This window comes from Corvus moneduloides, chromosome 7 (genome assembly GCF_009650955.1).
Source record: "Corvus moneduloides isolate bCorMon1 chromosome 7, bCorMon1.pri, whole genome shotgun sequence".
Classification (NCBI taxonomy): Eukaryota; Metazoa; Chordata; class Aves; order Passeriformes; family Corvidae; genus Corvus; species Corvus moneduloides.
The window spans coordinates 2,331,746-2,349,589 of record NC_045482.1 but is presented as its reverse complement, the minus strand read 5'-3'; the positions used below and the strand labels follow the sequence as shown (position 1 = coordinate 2,349,589).

Sequence of the window (17,844 nt, the reverse complement as noted above, 5' to 3'; positions counted from 1 at the left end):
AAAAGGATTTCTCTTCTTGCCCTTGAGGTTTCCAAACTCATCAAGTGGTTTTAAGTAACAGGTAGCACTGTGGCAATGTGCCAAGGGCTGGCTTTTGGGTGGTGTCACACACCTTGGCACGGTGCTCCTCAGACCAACACATCTCTCTGTTCCGCAACAATTTGTTCAAATCAAACCCTGGATTTGTCGTGCACCAAAGTTTATTTTCTATAAAAACACAGGAGGTTTTCCAAAGGGCAGCTGAACTCCTGCTAGAAAAAAATAAATCAGTAGGAAAAGGGCACCTAATGCCAAATCCCACTGAAATTAAATTTGATCCCCGTCATCTCCTACAAAGATGTGGTATTAGGCTGGCAAATGCCCCAACTCTTGTAAGCCACCAGGCAATTTGAAGTGTGTGGAGAACAAGCTGCAAAAGCTCTACAAATATCCCAACCCTTTTGCTGTCAGCATTCAACATAAACATTGTTACCTGAACAGGTTACAGAGAGAATAAGAAAGGCTGGCTTTGTAATGTTTTCTTTATTAAACTCAGCTTTCATTGCTGTTCTGAGTTGACAAAAATGTTTCCCAGGAAGACTGACAAACAAAAACAGTTCATAAATATATATTTTTTTCAAACACCATAGGTATAAACAAATAAAAGCTCTGGTTTGCTACTTTGGGAGGCCCTGTGTAACCAGCATTTTCAACTGGCCAATTAGCAGCATCTGTGTTAATCAGTGAAGAACTTCCACTTGTTTTTAAATTATCAAATCCAGTGTTTTAAAAATTATTGCTCATTATCAGACAAAACCCCAAGATAAAAAGGATGTTCATTATACCATCCCTGCTGGTAATGAGGATTTTTATATTGACAGTACATGCAGCTTTGGTGGTGGGGTTTTTTTTAGGCAATTAAGACCAAAACTTTTCAAAATTGATTGAGATGCTGGGCAACCAATCTGACGATGTTCCAGGAGCCAAATTCTCTGCAGCTCTGGCCTTGGCACCTTCCTAAACTCTACCTTCTTTTAATATGTCAAGCTGAGCACCCCTGACAAAAACATCCCTCAACGACTAACGGCTGGGGATGGAGCACTCAGCTGTGACACTGCTCCAAGGCTTTGCTGCCTGGAATTAAATCCTGTCCCGGCACAGCCCCTGCCTCTTTCTCAAAACCCCTGGGACCTGCCTGGAGGGCTGAGATGAGAGAACCAGTGTGCACAGAGTCACGGAGCTGTAGACGCTGGAGGTGTTTTTCCTCTCTCGCTGCTCCTCCTGGCTGGCAGGCTCGAGGGAGGGGACAGTGGCAGGTACCAGCGGAAGGTGGAAAGCTGGATTTCCTTGCAGCCCTTGGAACTAGAGGCACCTGAACCTTTGCAGTTCCTGGCAGCAATGCCTTGCATGGCAGACCCACCCCCCCCCCCATGCCTATTGCATACACTGTTGGCCAGTGGTGTCCCACCGGGACTACTCTAGGGCAGTTGCCCCTCCCTCGTGCCCGGGAGCACCTTGGGGCCAGCACCCGCCATCCCATGTGCTCCTGCTGGGCACAGCTCGCTGGCCTCCCTGCCCTGCTCCAGCTGCCCACTCGCTTCTCCACGGGGAAACAAGGGGGGCACTCTCAGTGCTGACCCCCAGGCAGAGGAGCCTGTCCTGGAGCGCTGTCCATGTCACACCAGCGAGGCACATTCCTCAGGGCACCGCGGCCGGGACGCTCTGCGGGGCCCTCGGGCCCTCGTCCGCCCTGTCCCCTCCAGGCCGCTTGGGATACACCGCGCTGGCCATCTTGAAGAACTCGTCCGCAGCGTCCAGGGCGATGAGCCGGTCCTGCCAAACAGCGAGATTACGGTCACTGTGGGACGTTCCAAGCACATCCCTGCCCGGGGCCCTCCCTCCACAGCCGCCCTCAGGCTAAGCAAGGCGTTAGGTCTCATCTTTTCCCACCCCGTGGACAGGATGCAAGAGCATCCAGTTGCACAGAACTTGTGGAGGGCTGCAGAATTCATGGTGCTGCAACACTGGCATTTCCAGGGCAACTGAACAGCCAAGCTCCAAGTGCAACATCTGACAGGATCACCCCAGATGCCGCCATGTATCTGAGCATCCTCTGGTTCACCTACTCATGCGAGCTCCCTGCAGAGCGGGGATGGTGGGGGGAAGGTGTGCTCGGAGTACTCACCACCACAAAGAGGTAGCGCTCGGAAAGCTCCCAGCTGGTTGGGAAGATGTTGGTCTCTTCCAAGAGCTTTAACAAGATGTCCCGGGCTTTGCTCATGTTCTGAGAGTCACTGATGATGCTGAGTTTGGTCACTGACAAGAGGGAATCTGCTTCCTTTTGGAAACCTGGGGAAGAGATGTTACAGAAACAAGTCAAACATGAGAGCAGGGTCATCCCTGAGCCCTTCAGGCTCTTGCAAGGTTCCTTATTCCCCTCCACCCTGGGCAGCTGTATCCCTACTTCCTAAAACAAACCAGCACTCCCTCAGGCAGGGTGTGGGACAGGTATAAACTTGCTGCTGAGGAAAATAAATCACAAAAGTATTCACAGCAAGTTCGTTGCTGGTTTTCCTGAGAAAATGTGTGTGAACGTGCGCAACTGAGGGTGTCGATTCAGCTTTTCCATGTTCCTGATGCTGACAGAGCTTTCAGGACTTGTGGGGCTTCCTAAATCAGGTAACAGGGATGAAACCTGTGGCAGTAGTGAATGCCAGGCTAAGTGTTCCTGTAGCAGTCAGCATTGATTATAGGAAGGGTATCCAGGGAAGGAAAGGTGGAGGGGAATGAATGTAGGGGTCTTTAAATGCAATGGCTAGCATTTAACTCTTTGTTCAGCTCCAGGGGGCTGGTGGTGATGCATCTCACATGAAAACACTTCTGGGGTAAAAGTGGTGGGCTTATGATTAAAGCACAGGCCCAGATAACAGAAGATAGCAGGTTTCACATCTGGTTGCTCATTTAGCTTTGCTAAGGTCAAATGATCCCTGGCCTTGAGCTTCCCCAGCCTTTGCAAAGCATCTCCAGAGCCACAGCAGATGTGAGGGGGATGTGGAAGAGCCTTTGTGAGCCTGCAGTAAGAGATGGAAGGATGCCAAGTGATCCCTCCCATGCTTGGCCTGCACAGGCTGTGTGAGCACCTGGGTGTAGATGAGGGCTGACACCTCGTTATGGATTTATGATGTTCCTCCCACCCAGATGCCAGAATAGCAGGTAGGGCAGGACTGGCTGAGATACCCATCTCTGGCTCTCACTGAGGGTATCCTGGAATAGACTAGCCCATCCTCTTCTCATCAGCCACCAACCACCTCCAGAGCACGATGGAAGTCACCCAGCCGATGCCCTGGCACATCCCGAGTGTCACATGCTGTGTGCCAGGCAGTTGGGAAAACCCCGTCACACCCACCACCACCACCACCACTTGGAGAGAGCAGTAGGAGGGTTTCTGTGGAGCAATTCCACTTGCTGAAAGAATATTTCAAATCCCCTTGGGAGCAAACAAGGTGAGTAGCTTAGCTCTGATCAGCTGCCATGGGCTAAGGAAGCAAAATAGATGTATCTGTGTTCCCATCTGAAAGGAATGTTCATTCCTTCCTGCTTATCTTGTTTAGAAAGACCTAGGGTGAACTCCCACTGCAAGGTTTCCACAAGGAAGCTTGAAGGGGATGACTGTGCATGTTATTATGGGCTTGGAAGGTGATCATGGCTCATGGGTTTTTGACGTGCCTGCAGACACGGTGTCCCTGTCCCCTCCCCGCCGTGCCTGAGCCCTTCGGAGCCTCAGATGCCACGTGGGACACCTGAGGGCATGGCTCAGCAACCTCCTTTTACTTCCCTCCTCTCCAGCTTGATTTCGTGCAGCTGTTCCTATCCTCAACCATGGTGGGATCTTGCATTCAGTAGCACTGGAATTACATCCTTTTGGCCTCCAGCTTACCTAAATCCTCCAAAATGTGTTTCCACCTGCTCCTCACTTCTTTCCGGGTCTGCCGTAAGGTATAAATGTCATAGTTGAGCTTCTGCCACTCCTACAAAGCAAAGGGATGAGGGACACTCAGTCATTGGAATCTGCTGCTTTTGAAGGACTTTCAGCTTTGAGGAAGGGAGCCAGAGATGCAGAGCTGGTGCAGGCACTGAGCTATGAGGTGGTGGGTATGAAGGTCAATGACCAGGCTGCTGTTGCCCCTGGAAGAAATGACACTGACCAACAGAGAATATTTAGCTTGACACTTGGTTCAGCATCTCTGTGCCTTCTCTGTTCAAAACAGCTTCCAATTTCCCTGAAATTACAGAATTTAGCTCAGGTGTTGCTGACAGCTGCTCCTCAGTCAGACATGGAGCCCGCTGTTTGGCACTGAACTGGAGCAGGCAGGTGTTCAAAAGTACTAGAAAACAAGAAATACAGACTTTTTTTAAAGATCGGGGTACCCTTTTTTAAAAGGACAGAGGTGCACGTGGATGGATGAGGACTGAACTGGAGTGATCTGACATGCTAATAACCCTTAGTGGCTGCCAGTTGCTGCAGTTAATGCCTCACTTCACTGCACAGCTGAAATCCTTGCACTGGACCTCCAGGTCTAGAGCTGGATAACGGGACACTGGGCAAGAGGGAAGGGTTTGGGGTTATTTATTAAAGTCACAACACATTTAAACACAACTGCACAAGTTTTGTGGTGGGCTTGGCAGTGCTGGGTTAATAACCAGACTCAATGATCTTAGATGACTTTTCCAACCTGAAGGATTCTGTGATTCCATGACTCTATGAACATGCATTCCTGTGGAAATGCATGTGTTCTGCAAGAAAACCAGGAGCACTTTTCCCAGCTTCTCCTAGCTGAGTTTAATCAATGCACACACTCCTAAGGGTGCATTTTTAGAAGCAGCCCAACAGCAGGGTCACAACATCACCTGATAACTTCCTTACAGTAACAACCTTAATTAATCTCATTCCTCAGCAAGAGATTACCTAGATGGGCTCCTGAAGAATAAACAAGTGTTAATCTGTGCTGTCACCCTGAGATTTTCCTACAGGCCACGCTGGGTTCAGAGCAGACAAACAATACCCACAGAGGTCGGCTGTGACTATTTTCTGGTACTTGGTCAAAGAGCTGACTTGATTCCATAAAGATATGAAGATTCCTTAGTGTTTTTTTGCTGAATGTGGCTGACATGCCACAACTGCAGAGATTCAAAGCCAAGCCTGTTTTCCTGCTGATCGGCACTAGCTGCAGGAAGCCCTGGGAGATTACACTCTGGAAAAAGCAGCCAGCGGGGTTAAGACAGTGGTGACTTCACATCAGGAGAGCAGGGGAACCGGCTCTGCCACAGCCGCTCGCTCCCAGAAAACAAAATCCCCTTCCAGAGGCACATTTCCCTCTCTCCTGAAGCAGCACTTGAGAACAGCTTGGCTGCCTGTACAGGAGGGCACCTGGCTGCCAGCACAAGGCACCAGGACAGCCCTTCACCAGAGAAATGAGGCAGGGCCAAGGCTCTCCTCTCCCCTGACACCGGCTCGGAGCTGGGAACTGAGCTCCTCTGGGTGGAAAAGAGGGGGGTTATTGTGTTAAAGCTCTGTGGGAAGTTTATTGAAAACTTGAGAGTTTTTAGAAAGAGGCTGAAAAACTGTGTGATGCCTTGGTCCCCGCTGGCAGGGGTTCCTTGGAAACGCCTTGGCCCCCTCGTGACCCCCTGGCACAGGCAGAAAGGAGAGGGAGCCAGTCTGGGCATGCTGGTGGGGGAATGGCTGCGTGTCTCTGCCCTCCCATGGAGATAAACAAGGCCTTTAGTGCAGACAATCGATCCAGACAGCCACTGTGATCCCAGGCGTGCTTCATGCCGTGGAATTGGGGAGCTGGGGCACTGGAAAAAATGCTCCTCTCCACATAATGTGGCCTGCTGGCACCCAAAACCAGCTTTCAGGGCCACGGGGAATTACCCCATGGTATGAGCCAGACTCCTTGCTAAGCACAGTGAGCAGTGCTTAGCATGCAGGGAAGCTGCTCCTGATTTTCTCTGGATTAACAGCAGTGTGTTTTCCCTTGTCTATTTTTGTTTTAAGGGAATCTAGGTTATGGCTTTCTTGTACATCATAGTGTCTGAGTTGTGTTATGGAAGTGAATACAGTGAATATTCAGTCGCAGGGGAGCTCTGACAGTGTCCTGTCAATGGAGAATTTGGGGAGTGTGCTTTGGAACAGAAAATTATTTTTAACTGTGGTGCCTGGCTGGGACCTCTTGTTCTGGTGGGATTTCTTTTGCCTTAGCATGGAGCTGAATGCATTTACATTTCTGCAGAAAGCTGGGAGGAGGATGCTCGCAGCCACAGAAAAGGAACTAGGGAAGCAGATTATCAGGATGACGTTGGGCTGAGCTCTCAAAGGGACTCATGCCCTGCTCTCTGTCAGTCTCACAAACCACTGGGTTTTTCCAGGCTATTCCTTGCAGCAGAGACATCTGAACAGCCGTGGGCTGTCCCCTGTGTGCCTTTAATGAGGGAATAAACTCAAGAGCATCTTTCCACACCCAAAATTATTCTTAAAAGCACCTCCCTTGAGCTACACAGCAGAGGAGGAGCAAAGCTTGCCCTGCCCGTGCACAGGCGAGGGCAACATCGGAGGCTTTGGGGAGGACGTTCCCGTCATGCCAGGGAGCGTTTGGAGGGGCAGGCGGCATCACGAGGCTGCTCAGCCCCGCAGGGCAGGCGGCTCCACACCAAACCCCTCTCCCTCGGCCTTCTCGGGAAGTCAGATGGAACTCCTGGGGCAGGGAGGGGGTTTCTCACACACGGGACTGGGAAAGCACAGCGGGAGACTGAAACACCAAACCTGCGGCGTCTCTGTGGGGCCGGGACATCCCAGCCATGCACTCAAAAGCAATCCTTTAAGAAATAGACTCTTTTGCCAAAATCTGAGTTAACCACAGGAAACCAAAGCAGGTTGCAGTTCCCAGTGCTGTTTTTTGCAGCTGGTTTTGCCCTTTAAACCTACAGAGCAGGGCACAACAGATACCAGTGGGGGCTTGAGAGAACCCTGAATGTGTGAGTCAAGAATGTCCCGGGAGCCGCAGGGAAACCCCGCTGCCTCCCCTCTCTACATGCTCAGCCCTTCAAATATTTACCTGGAAAATTTCCCCAGGCTCTCTAGTGTGAAGCACCAAATCTGCAAATGCCAAAAGACATGGAATAAGCCAGGCTGGTACAGAACTCAGAGCTCTAGGAAAAAATGTGCCAGGAGAACAGGCAACACTGTCCAACTTCTCATCCCTGATCACGTGAAAGTTTCCTAATTACTAGGGAGCTTCCTTTATGTTTCCAGAACAATCCTCTACCAAATCCATTGCCTTTATTCTCTTAAAAGCAATTGAGGTCACTGTTCTGTTCAAGAGTTATTTTAGAAATTAGGTCAAAACAGAGTTATCAGGGGAAGACTGGAAAATATCAGTCCAGGCAGGTACCAGGGATGCTCCTGCTCTGGCTCCACTGGAAGTAGTTGAACAAATATAAACTATAGACCAACATCTCATCTTAGACTAAGCTTAAATTGGATTCTTTTTAAGAGAGGCATGCAGACATTAAGAGGGTCAGGTCTGGGCTCCCCAGTTGGCATCTCCGGCGCTGGATAAATCCCATCACCTCTCTATGCCCCAGCAACAGCCGGTGACAATACTGACCTTCTCTGTAACCTGTTTAAAAAAGAATAATCCTGTAGGAGAGCAGGAGGAGAAAGAAAAACAGGCCTCGCCAGCTCATTAATGGGCTTTTCAGGGGGATGATGCCAGCGTCGCTCTGCTAGCCAGGCCCCTAGCAGGGATGCAGGCTGAGGGACTGCCTTTGCTAGTGGGGTTTATGATCCCACCTTTCCCTAGGGAATGAGCCAAGAGAAGAGAGAAACACTGCATTTACAGCAAGCCATGAGAACCGGGGATTTTCCTCAGTCATCATGCAAAATGCCATCTTTAGTTTCTGTTCCCAGAGCTGCACCCTAGCTCTGGCTCCTTCTCTGAAGCTCCTTCTCTGAGTATTGGTGCACAGCTCCCTGCCCATGGCTGGGTAACTCCACACATCCCACCAGAGGCTGTGGAGAAACCAGGGCCACCCTAGACTGGACCTCATGGAGGGAACGATGCCACCTCACACTCATTAGCCTGGCAACGACCACAGTGCAGCTCTTGCTGCTCATTTCACCACCAAATTTGAGATTTATTTTACCCTACAACAAGCTCAGTGATGCTGCAGAGCAGGAGTAGGAAAAAAACCCACATTTTTCCCATATTTGAAACATGACCCTGGCCTTCAAAAGCTGTGATGACAGCTCTGATCTTCAAAGGCTGCATCTGCTTGGTCAGCCCCTCAAGCCAGCACTTCAGCAAGGGCTTTCCTGGTTTTCTCAGTGCAAGCTAAGGACACGCCGAGTTTGGACTGGAGTTGCCAATTTCCCAGAGCAGGGTTGCCAGCAGGGACAGAGGGAAGACACAACTCCACATGGATCAGGTGTGGGTGCAGGCCCATGGTGGGGGCAAAGAACTGACCCCAAGAGAGAGCACCAACACTGCCAAGATGGTGCCATACAGATAAAGAACACACGATGGAGAGCGACCTGCTCTTTGGGATCCTTCCAAAGGCCGGTGCTGGGAAATCCCTGAGATACAGGTGGGGAAGGGCAAAGCACACAGTGAGTGCACCGCACGCCAGAACTTCTTTGTTAAATGAAGGAACAGAAATGCACAAAGTTCTCCCTTCAGTCAATTTTAACCACAGGAAGAAAAGGACCTATAGCTTCGTAATACTTGTGCACTGCACGAGGAAACTGTTCCTCCATCCCGTCCTGCAGTATCCACAGGCTCCCCCTGGGGATTTCAGGAGCAGAGCAGCCCCCAAAGCAGATTATGGCTTTTGCAGCCCAGTGTTGTTCTGCAATTAGACTTTTTTCTCTCTCTCCGAGCTGAAGTCTCATTAGGAGGGGAGGGCACTGCAGTCTGGCCTAGTTTGAAAATGCTTGCTGGAGTAAGGAGAGATCTTGGCACCCAGGGCTGAGCACAGGAATGTTGGCTTTCCATCCAAGCCCCTCCCTGTCCTGCCACCCAGCAAGAGCTGCAGCTGGAAACTGCAGCAGCCTGTTGGGCTTCCCTGTGGTGCCTCAGTTTCCCAGCTCTAAGAGGGGACAGCAGAGCAGCTGCCAATCCCGGGCTGCAAAGGGCACGGGGCCACATTCAAAGCAAGTGTAAAGTGCCTTGGCTTTCCTCAAAACTTTCTTCACTGTTGTCCTGACGTTGTGCTCCTCAGGCTTTTTAGTAATTGCACTGCATATAAAAGCAGAGTATGTGATCCTACCTTTGCTGTGGAGAGGAAGCCCTGTGAGCTTTGGGCTTTCCTTTTCCACTGGCAGGCACGGGGACGGCTCAGACCCGCTAAAAACCCTACAGATACACAGAAGGCAGGATTTAGGGCAGGATTTAGGACAGACAGGCACACTGGCTTTAGGACAGGCAGGGGCAGGAGCACTCTCCTGCTCACCCATTACTGATGCTCTCCTCTGCTCGCTGAGCAGGGCTGACACACAACACTCCCGGGCACCAGTGCAGCCCCCTGAATGGTGCTGTCCTTGTTTCCTTCAGCCACTTTGGGATGGATGAAGCTCCCTGGCTTCTCTCAGACAAGCAATTGCAAGGTAGAAAGAGCAGCAGTGGGGAGGGAAGAGATCTCCAGTTAGAGCTGTAAAGGTCACATGCCACCATGAAAATGTTGTTACAAAACCATCTATTGTAAACACCATGATTAAATCAAACTCACCAAAAAAAAAAAAAAAAACATTAAATGGGGATTCTGGCCAACGCATGCAAGGATTCCATTACCTCATTTAGCTTATTACACATTGTAATTTTGATCTCTCTGGAGTTTAAGGCTCCTTGTAAAGCTGAGCTGCCTTTTGGTTTACAGAGACTGTCACAGGAGAAACAGTTACACTCCTGCAGGCTCTTGGATGAAGTAGGATCATGTTGAAGTTAAACATGAAGCCTCCAGGCTTTCCTGCAAACGTTCTGGAGTCATGAAAGCAATCAGAAAGGGAAAAAATATGCCACTGTTTGCTACAGCCTGCTCCTAATCAGGCCACTGCAATCTCCTTTGCACTGAAGTGCCTTAGCAAAAGAAATCAGGGCTGCAAAACAGCCTTTATGTAACAGCCATGATTTTTCCCTTCCCACTAAGAGCTGTGCCAGTTCCCTGCTTCCCAATAATTGCCGTGCATCCCACTGCAGGAGGATTTAACTTGACGTGTCCCCGGAGTGGCAGCGGAGCTCCGGGCGCTGCCAGGGTTGGGCAAACATCAGCCTGGCCATGGAAAGGACAAACAGGAATATCGAACCCAAACAGCAGCCTGGGAAGCCGGGAAAGGGGGCTGGGCCCCCAGTGCTCCCAGCACACGTTTGTGGGTTGTGGTGGTTGCAGGGCATCATTCCCAAGCATGTTCCAGCTGCCCTGAATGCCTGGGAAACCTCCCTGGAATCTCCCTGCTTCCTTATACGTGCCAAACAAATGCATCTTCCTCATGTTCTTCCCATTCCCTGTCGCTTTCTTTTCCTTTCTGTCTCTTCTATTCCTCCTCCTCAGTTTCGTTCCCTGAGAAGTGCATTTGTCCCTGGTGTCCAGCTCAAGCCTACCTTGTGTCTTTTCCCACATCCCTGGATGCAGGCAGCCCATTACTGACCTCCTGAGTTCCTTGGTTTTTAAGTGTCAGCTGCTGTGTTCCCTCACTCCTCCATGGAAGACACATAACCCTCATTTTGGGCTGACCAAAGATGTACAGAAATAGAGATTTCTGAAGGGGATGGGGAGCGAGGGGAGAAAAGATTCTGGAGGCAATTTATGCTCAATGGGATAACGCCCTGGGAGGGCACTGAAAGTATCCAAGCCAAGGAGAACACGGAGATTCTCAAAATAGAGGGAGATGAACCCAAGGGTACCATGGAGATGAGAAACTCATCACACCTCAGGGCAGCTCTTCCTGGATCAGTGCTGGAGATACCCCCAAGCTTCCCAAGGATCAGATGGCCACAAAGGCATCCACACCAGATATAGGATAAAATCTGGAGGGTGATGGAACAGATAGGAGGACCTGGTGCCTACATGAGCCACATTGGGGGACTTTGGGGTCTTCACAGCAGCTTAATTGAAGGAAAGGCATTGACCTGCTGGTGTCAGTCCAGAGGAGCCCACCAGGGTGATCAGAGGGGTGGAGCAGCTCTGCTATGGGGAAAGGCTGAGAGAATTGGGATTGTTCAGCATGGAGAAGAGACTCCAGGGTGACCTAATAGCAGCCTTCCAGTGCCTGAAGGGAACCCTATAGGAAAGATGGGGCAAGACTATTTACAAGGGCCTGGAGTGACAGGATAAGGGGAAATAGCTTCAAACTAACAGAGAGCGGGTTTAGATTCAATATTAGGAAAAAAGTCCTCTCTGTGAGGGTGGTGAGGCCCTGGCACAGGTTACCCAGAGAAGCTGTGGCTGCCCCTGCATCCCTGAAAGTGTCCAAGGCCAGGCTGGATGCGGCTTGGAGCAACCTGGGATAGTGGAAGGTGTCCCTGCCCATGGCAGGGGTGGAACTGGACGAGCTTTAAGGGCTCTTCCATCCCAAACCATTCTGTGATTCTGTGATTAACCAGGCACTGCCAAAGCCTGGGCTGTGACAAAAGCCCCGAGCCCCAGCCTCCTGGGCTGCCTGGCGCTGCCTCACCTCCGAGTCTTTGTCCAGCTGGTTCCTGACCACGATCATGTTGTAGAGCACGCGGTCGTCGTCGGCCTCGGTGTGGGTCACGTCGTGGGGGGTGCTCCACAGGTTCTGCTCCTCATCCCGCGCCAGCGTGGCTCCAAAGGACGCGTAGGGGTTGTTGTTACTGCAGAGAGAGAGGGGCACGCAGCCTCAGCACCAGGCTGGCCCCTGCTACCTTCCCAGTGCCCACTGCTGTGCCCTCCCCTCGCCCAGCCCAGTCCTGCTGCCTGAGGAGTGGGGGAAATGGGGAGATGGAGGTTTTCACCTTAGCAAACATCCTGACCAGGCAAGCCACGGTTCAACCCAAATCATGCAATGCCCCACAGGTGCTCCTGCCTGAGAGCTGCAGTGATGTGCTGAGCTGTGCAACAACAGACAAGGCATGGAAAGGATATTCAGCCCCATCTCTCTCGGGGAATGGAGATGTCCTCGGCCTTCTAATGAATTCCAGGCTTTACTTGCTTAGCAAAGCTGAGCATCATCTTCTGGGAAGGCTGTCCCCACAGAGGTGGGGAGCTTTTCTCTGCACTGAGGCAGTTCTGTGTTTTAGGGCTTTATGCAGCTATTAGGATGTGCCACTTTTTAACCGGGATACTTCTGCCAGGAGAACTTTTAGCAGGAGATTTCCATAAAGTGTCTAATCAAGATGTCCAGGCACTTGAGCAGAACAATACAAGTGGAGAACTATTTTTGGCCTTACCACCCTGTAGCAATCCCTGCTCACTTGTTGTTAGAACAACCCACTGTTTATTTCATTTGCTGCCTAAACCCCATGCCTTTCCCAAGGAACCCATACAAAGAAACTTCAGGTAACGCTATGGGTACCATAGCACCAAGCCATAAAAAGATATTAAGAGGAGCTCCAGCACATAGATGAAATAGAAAAAAACTAATTCCCATCAGCATTCCAGCAGGAAGGTTAATTAGACTTTCAACAAACCGAAAACCTGAGCAACAGGTAATAAGGGGAAAGATAATCTCTTATAATCCCTCATTAAAGACAAGCAAACGAAGGGAACTTGGAGGGTGTGGAGGGCACCACAGTTTTCTCAATCGTGGAGCAGACAGGGAGGGAGCACTCAGGAGCCAGCTGTGCCATCAGCAGGAGTTCACTCCCACCCTGCCTTCCACAGCTCCTTCCTACTCAGGCATTTACCACTACTCTTAACATTTGAATTACTTAAAACACCCGTATTTAGCAATAACACTGCCACATCTGAGCTTTTCTGAGCCACTCCCTCCCTCAGAGCTCGCAGGGCACTTCCCAGCACATTCCCATTTCCAAATCACAGCGTGGAGCATCCCGTAAGTCATGCGGCAGTGCCCAGGAGTCAGCAAATCCATACCAGCACGGAGAGCCCTGCCAACAACTCTTCCAAGCAACATTGCAAAGGAAGAAATGGGAGGGAAAGGAGGAGCACGTGAACTGCAGTGGCTTTGCAGGTTAAGGAATCTCCACAGGACCAGAAGGGACCCAGAGCATTTCACACTCTGGATTTTATCCAGGAAATGGTGAGCACCAATGCTTCATCAACAGATTTCTGCTCCAGGGGGCTTTCAGTTCACATTAAGTGTTGGGATTTGGAGCCCAAATATTTAGTTTATTTTCATCCTAAGTACACCATCTGAGCCAGACCCCACCTTCACACATCAAGAGACAACCAAGCAGCCTGGATGCTTTGCAACACCAGCTCCCAAACCTAAAACTCAGCTAAAAGATCTGAAATCTCAAACAATTCGTTCATTTTAAACAACACTGCGGTAAAAATAAAAATACAGCCAACAAGCTAATGCAAGATCCCCACTATGAAATAAGACCGCACAGCCCCCCAAGGAGGGGCAAGGCAGCGACTGGGCTGTTAGATTAATTACACTGGCACACTTGTACAAGAGCAAGTGCCTTTCGAATCCCCAGAATGTATAGAGGCTTTCCTTCTTAGGGCCAGCATTAATTGGATCGCGGGCGGAAGGCGTGTTACTAAAGCGAGGTGCCAGGTGAGGGACAGCCACCACGGCCACGGGGCAGCAGGAGGGAGCCTCTCCGCACGTGTGCTCGGCTCCCGGGAGGTTAATGCCAATTTCCTGGGCTGGAGGTCCCATGCTTGGGATTAGCCGGTTATTATTTAGGTAGCTGCTTTACCAGCGCGAGATCAGGACGTTTCAAGCCGTGTGTCACCAGCTCCGCTGTTACCTGACACCGATGCAGGACACGCCGGGAGCATCCCACCCTCCTGGCCGGAACGCCTCTGTCGAAGCGATGGCGCAGGGAGGGCACGGTCTCTGCCCCATCCCGCGGCTGGGATACCCTCTGCGGTGCCAGGACCGCGGCTGGCATCGGGGAAGGAGGGAGAGCCGCTGCAAACCCCCTGAACAGATGTTCTGCCACATGCAAACCCTCCTTACGTGCTTCCACTGCTCTTTGCCACGAGTCAGGGAGAATCTGTTCATACAACACCCCCAACCTCACGCTCTGTGCACAAAGCAGATGTGACCGACAGCAGGAGAGCAGGATCTGCTCCTCAGAGATCAGCACACTCGCATAAAGCCGGCTCTGGCTGTGCATCGTCATCTCCTCTCTGGCATCCCTGAGCGGAGCCAGGCTGGAGGGCTGGGGGTGTTCACCTGGAAAAGGGAAGGCTCCAGAGAGACCTCAGAGCCCCTTCCAGTGCCTAAAGAGGAGAGTGACCTTTTACAGAGGCAGATCGTTTTAGGAAAAGGGGGAACGGTCTTAAACTAAATGAGGGGAGATTTAGATGAGATGTTAGGAAGAAATTCTTCCCTGTGAGGGTGGGGACGCCCTGGCACAGGGTGCCCAGAGAAGCTGTGGCTGCCCCTGCATCCCTGGAAGTGCTCCAGGTCAGGTTGGACGGGGCTTGGAGCAACCTGGGATAGTGGAAGGTGTCCCTGCCCATGGCAGGGGGTGGAACGGGATGAGCTTTAAGGTCCCTCCCAACCATAACCATTCTGGGATTCTGCGACCCCAGCGTGCAAACACAGCTCTGCATAACCCAGAGGTGCCCGGCAGTGGGACCTGACCCCCTGCATAGGAATGCAGGGCCCCTCTTTTTGTTCAGTGCCTCAGCTCCTCTACTGAAACCCCACCGTGGAAAGACAAGCGCTGGACCGTCCCTGTGGCCGGGGAGCATGGGGAGCACTGGGGGGATGCCGCGGGCAGGGCTCCGGCGAGCACCGCGCCGGCTGTCAGAAGGAGCGCAGCCCCTGTGGCAGCCGACCCGGGCGGAAAGAGAACGGGAAGCCGCTCGTTCCCGCCGGGGGAAGGAAGATCCCTCCGGAGCCTCGAGCGCTCCGGCAGGGGATGTCCAGCTCCAGCGGCGGTGACAGCGCGAGGAGCGGGGCTGGGGACCGCGGGGCGAGGAGGGGCTCACGCGTGGCCGGGTGGGCGCATCCCCCGCCGCGGGGCCGCGCCGGGTCTCACCTGAGCAGGGGCTCCTTCTCGGGCGCCGCCGCCTCCCCGCCGCAGCAGCCGCAGCAGCCGAGCGATCGCAGCCAGGCCCGCAGCCCCATCGGCGCCGCCGGAGAGCCGCGCCGGGCAGGGCGGGCCGGGCCGGCCCCACGGCCGTCCCCTGCCCCGCCCCAGCGGGGCCGCGCCGGGCTCCGCAGCGCCCCCGCCCCCTGCTCTGCCCAGCCCCGCCCGGCCCTGCCCTGCCCAGCCCCACCCGGCCCTGCCCTGCCCGGCGCGGCCCCGCCGGAGCGGCGGCGGCAACTCAGGGACGGGGCTGCTGCGTCCTCCCGCATCCTCCTTGAACCGCCCTCCCGCATCTTCCTCCTGCATGTTCCTGCACCCTCCCGTACTGTCCTGCATCAGCCTCCTGCATCCTCCTGCACACCTCTGCAACCTCCTGCGCTCTCCCGCATCCTGAAGCGCCCTTCTGCATCCTTCCAAACCCTCCTGTACCCTTTTGTCTTCTGCAGCATCTTTCCCTGCTCTTTTGCATCCTCACGTGCCCGCCTCCATCCCACGGCATCCTCCTGCACATCCTGCATCCTTCTGCATCCTTCTGCATCCTTCTGCATCCTCACACATCCTTCCACACCCTGCTGCACCCTCTTGCACCTTCTGCACCTCCTGCACCCTCCTCAATGCCCCATTGCATTTGCGGCCTCCAGCCCTCGTTCCCCCACTGGAACAGACCATCACTGGCCATCACAACATGGCCAGAACCAAAAAATCCCCCTTTTCCAACCCTCTGCACCACTGTGCTTCCAGGCGTGTTCCCACTTGGCTTTTGGGACACAGGGCTGTGATCCTGGGAGCTGCAATGGGAAATGGGCAGGGGGTGATGGACTCGGCTGTCTCCTGGTGCAGAGCCTTTTGAGGAAGACGAGAAGAGCCTAAAATATTACTCCCTTCTCCTTTTTTTCTCCCTGTCTTACATTCCTACCACATGCCTGGCTGGGACCCCAAGAAGGAAAAGCTTAAACGCTGAATTAAAATGGTCCTGGATGTTGTTTAATCACCACAGATTTGTTTGCATTTCAGAGCAGCCCATCAGGCATCAGCCAGACCCAGAGCAACTGCTCTGAGTCTGGTTTGGCCACGCACATCCCCAAGAGTTATTTAATTTTAGTACAGCGGCTTCCTGACGCCACCGGACCTTTTGCTTATGCCAGCAGATATAATAATATCAGCTACTACATCCTCGTGCCCAGTGAGTGCGTGCAAGGAAAGGTGAAATAAGATTATTTTGAGCTCACATTTCTCTCCTTCTTTTTATTCCAGAATTGTTAATTCATCAGCAGTGGATCCGGCCCCTGCGTGGGAAATGGGAGATGCCAGGTTGCTCTGCCACAGATTCTCAGGTGACTTCTAAATTTCATTTAATTCGCTGGTCCCACAACCAGATTTCCCATCTTCCTTAATTAAAAGGTGAAACGGTGGGAGAAGGACTTGCTGTTATTGTTTGTGGAAGCCCCCAGTGCTGGGCTTTGCTCTCCGTGTTCCCAGCTCCCGCCCGCGCTATTCATCAATCATTCCATCAGGAAGGATTTATGGCCGGATGAGCCGAGGCAGGACTGCAAAGCCAAGGGCGCTCTCCTCTGCAGGCTTCCTCCTCTGCCCTTGAGCGTGTCCCTGCCTCCCTTTGTTTCCCCTCCAGCCTTTTGTGTGCTGGAGCACGACAATCACCAGCCACTGCCGGCTGCGATTGCAAGGATCCGCCAATTGCACGGCACGGATGCACTTCCCCAAAATAGTCAGTGCTGCAGGAATTCCCTTCTCCCTCTCCTCTCCGGCTGACCATCTAGGTCTCTTCATCTGGGCTTTCTTTTGACACAAACAGTGATTGCAAATGCCAGGGATAGCCCTGATCCCAGCTGAGATCTTGAGGCACAGCTCTAACACATCGACTGAGACATCCTTGATTTGTGGATAGCTCTCTTCCCTACAAGGAGCTTTATCCATACCCCACTGCTTTTAAGCCAAGAGAATTATGTTCTTCATTAATTTAAAGTCTGAGCCCTCTAGGTTTAAAAAGATCCTTGAAGAAATACCAACTATTTCCCAATCCCTTTATTCTTCGTTGTGATAATAAATCTTGCTCCTTTTCCATCAGAGAACAAATAACCAGAGGAGAGTCTCCCGAGAGCTAAAGCCTTCATGGGATCTTAAAATCAAATCAAGTTTTCCATAAGGTAAGAGAAATATGACTGGCTTCTCCAGGGGATCCTGGGGATGGGGAGGGGGACCCCAGCCCACCCAGCCTTTTGGGTATCCTCCCTCTCGTGTGGTCCAGCAAAGAGATTCTAAGTCTATCAAAGCTGAAATGAAATTTAAAATAATAAAATTTGTAAATTAAATGCAGCTGGGTAATGGTGCCATTTGCCTCCTCTTCCTTTAGTTCCAAGCAATCCATCCACAGGGAAACCCTTTGTTGAAAAATACCAAGTGACACAGGAGGACTGGCAAGCATCTCCTTTGGCTTTTTTCCCCCCTAAAATAGATTATTTTTTTCAGTTTTAGTAAACTTCAGAGTGAGATGCATTCCCAATGAAGGTCTATTAATCCAGGACCCTGCTATATAATTCAAATCCATGGGGCCTGAAGGTTTGCGGAACAAATCGGGAAGACCTTAGGGCACTTT

The 17,844-nt window shown here is 51.9% G+C and overlaps 1 protein-coding gene across 1 annotated transcript; it reads right to left on the bottom strand.

The window, feature by feature from the left end:
- Positions 1 to 503: 503 nt before the first annotated feature.
- MREG (melanoregulin) lies at positions 504 to 15,280 on the bottom strand. Its single transcript, XM_032115061.1, has 5 exons — positions 15,180 to 15,280; positions 11,708 to 11,867; positions 3,917 to 4,007; positions 2,165 to 2,328; positions 504 to 1,812 (listed from the first exon to the last, which is right to left on the bottom strand). Exons 1-5 carry the CDS (start codon positions 15,266 to 15,268, stop codon positions 1,678 to 1,680), a joined length of 639 nt encoding a protein of 212 aa, XP_031970952.1. The 5' UTR covers positions 15,269 to 15,280; the 3' UTR covers positions 504 to 1,677.
- Positions 15,281 to 17,844: the final 2,564 nt, after the last annotated feature.

Excerpts from the sequence above, each read along its gene's own strand:
- MREG (XM_032115061.1), bottom strand. The coding sequence starts at position 15,268 with ATGGGGCTGCGGGCCTGGCTGCGATCGCTCGGCTGCTGCGGCTGCTGC. Across the intron at positions 11,868-15,179 it reads GAGAAGGAGCCCCTGCTCAG|TAACAACAACCCCTACGCGT; the intron begins GTGAGACCCGGC and ends CTCTCTCTGCAG. Across the intron at positions 4,008-11,707 it reads AGCTGGACAAAGACTCGGAG|GAGTGGCAGAAGCTCAACTA; the intron begins GTGAGGCAGCGC and ends TTTGCTTTGTAG.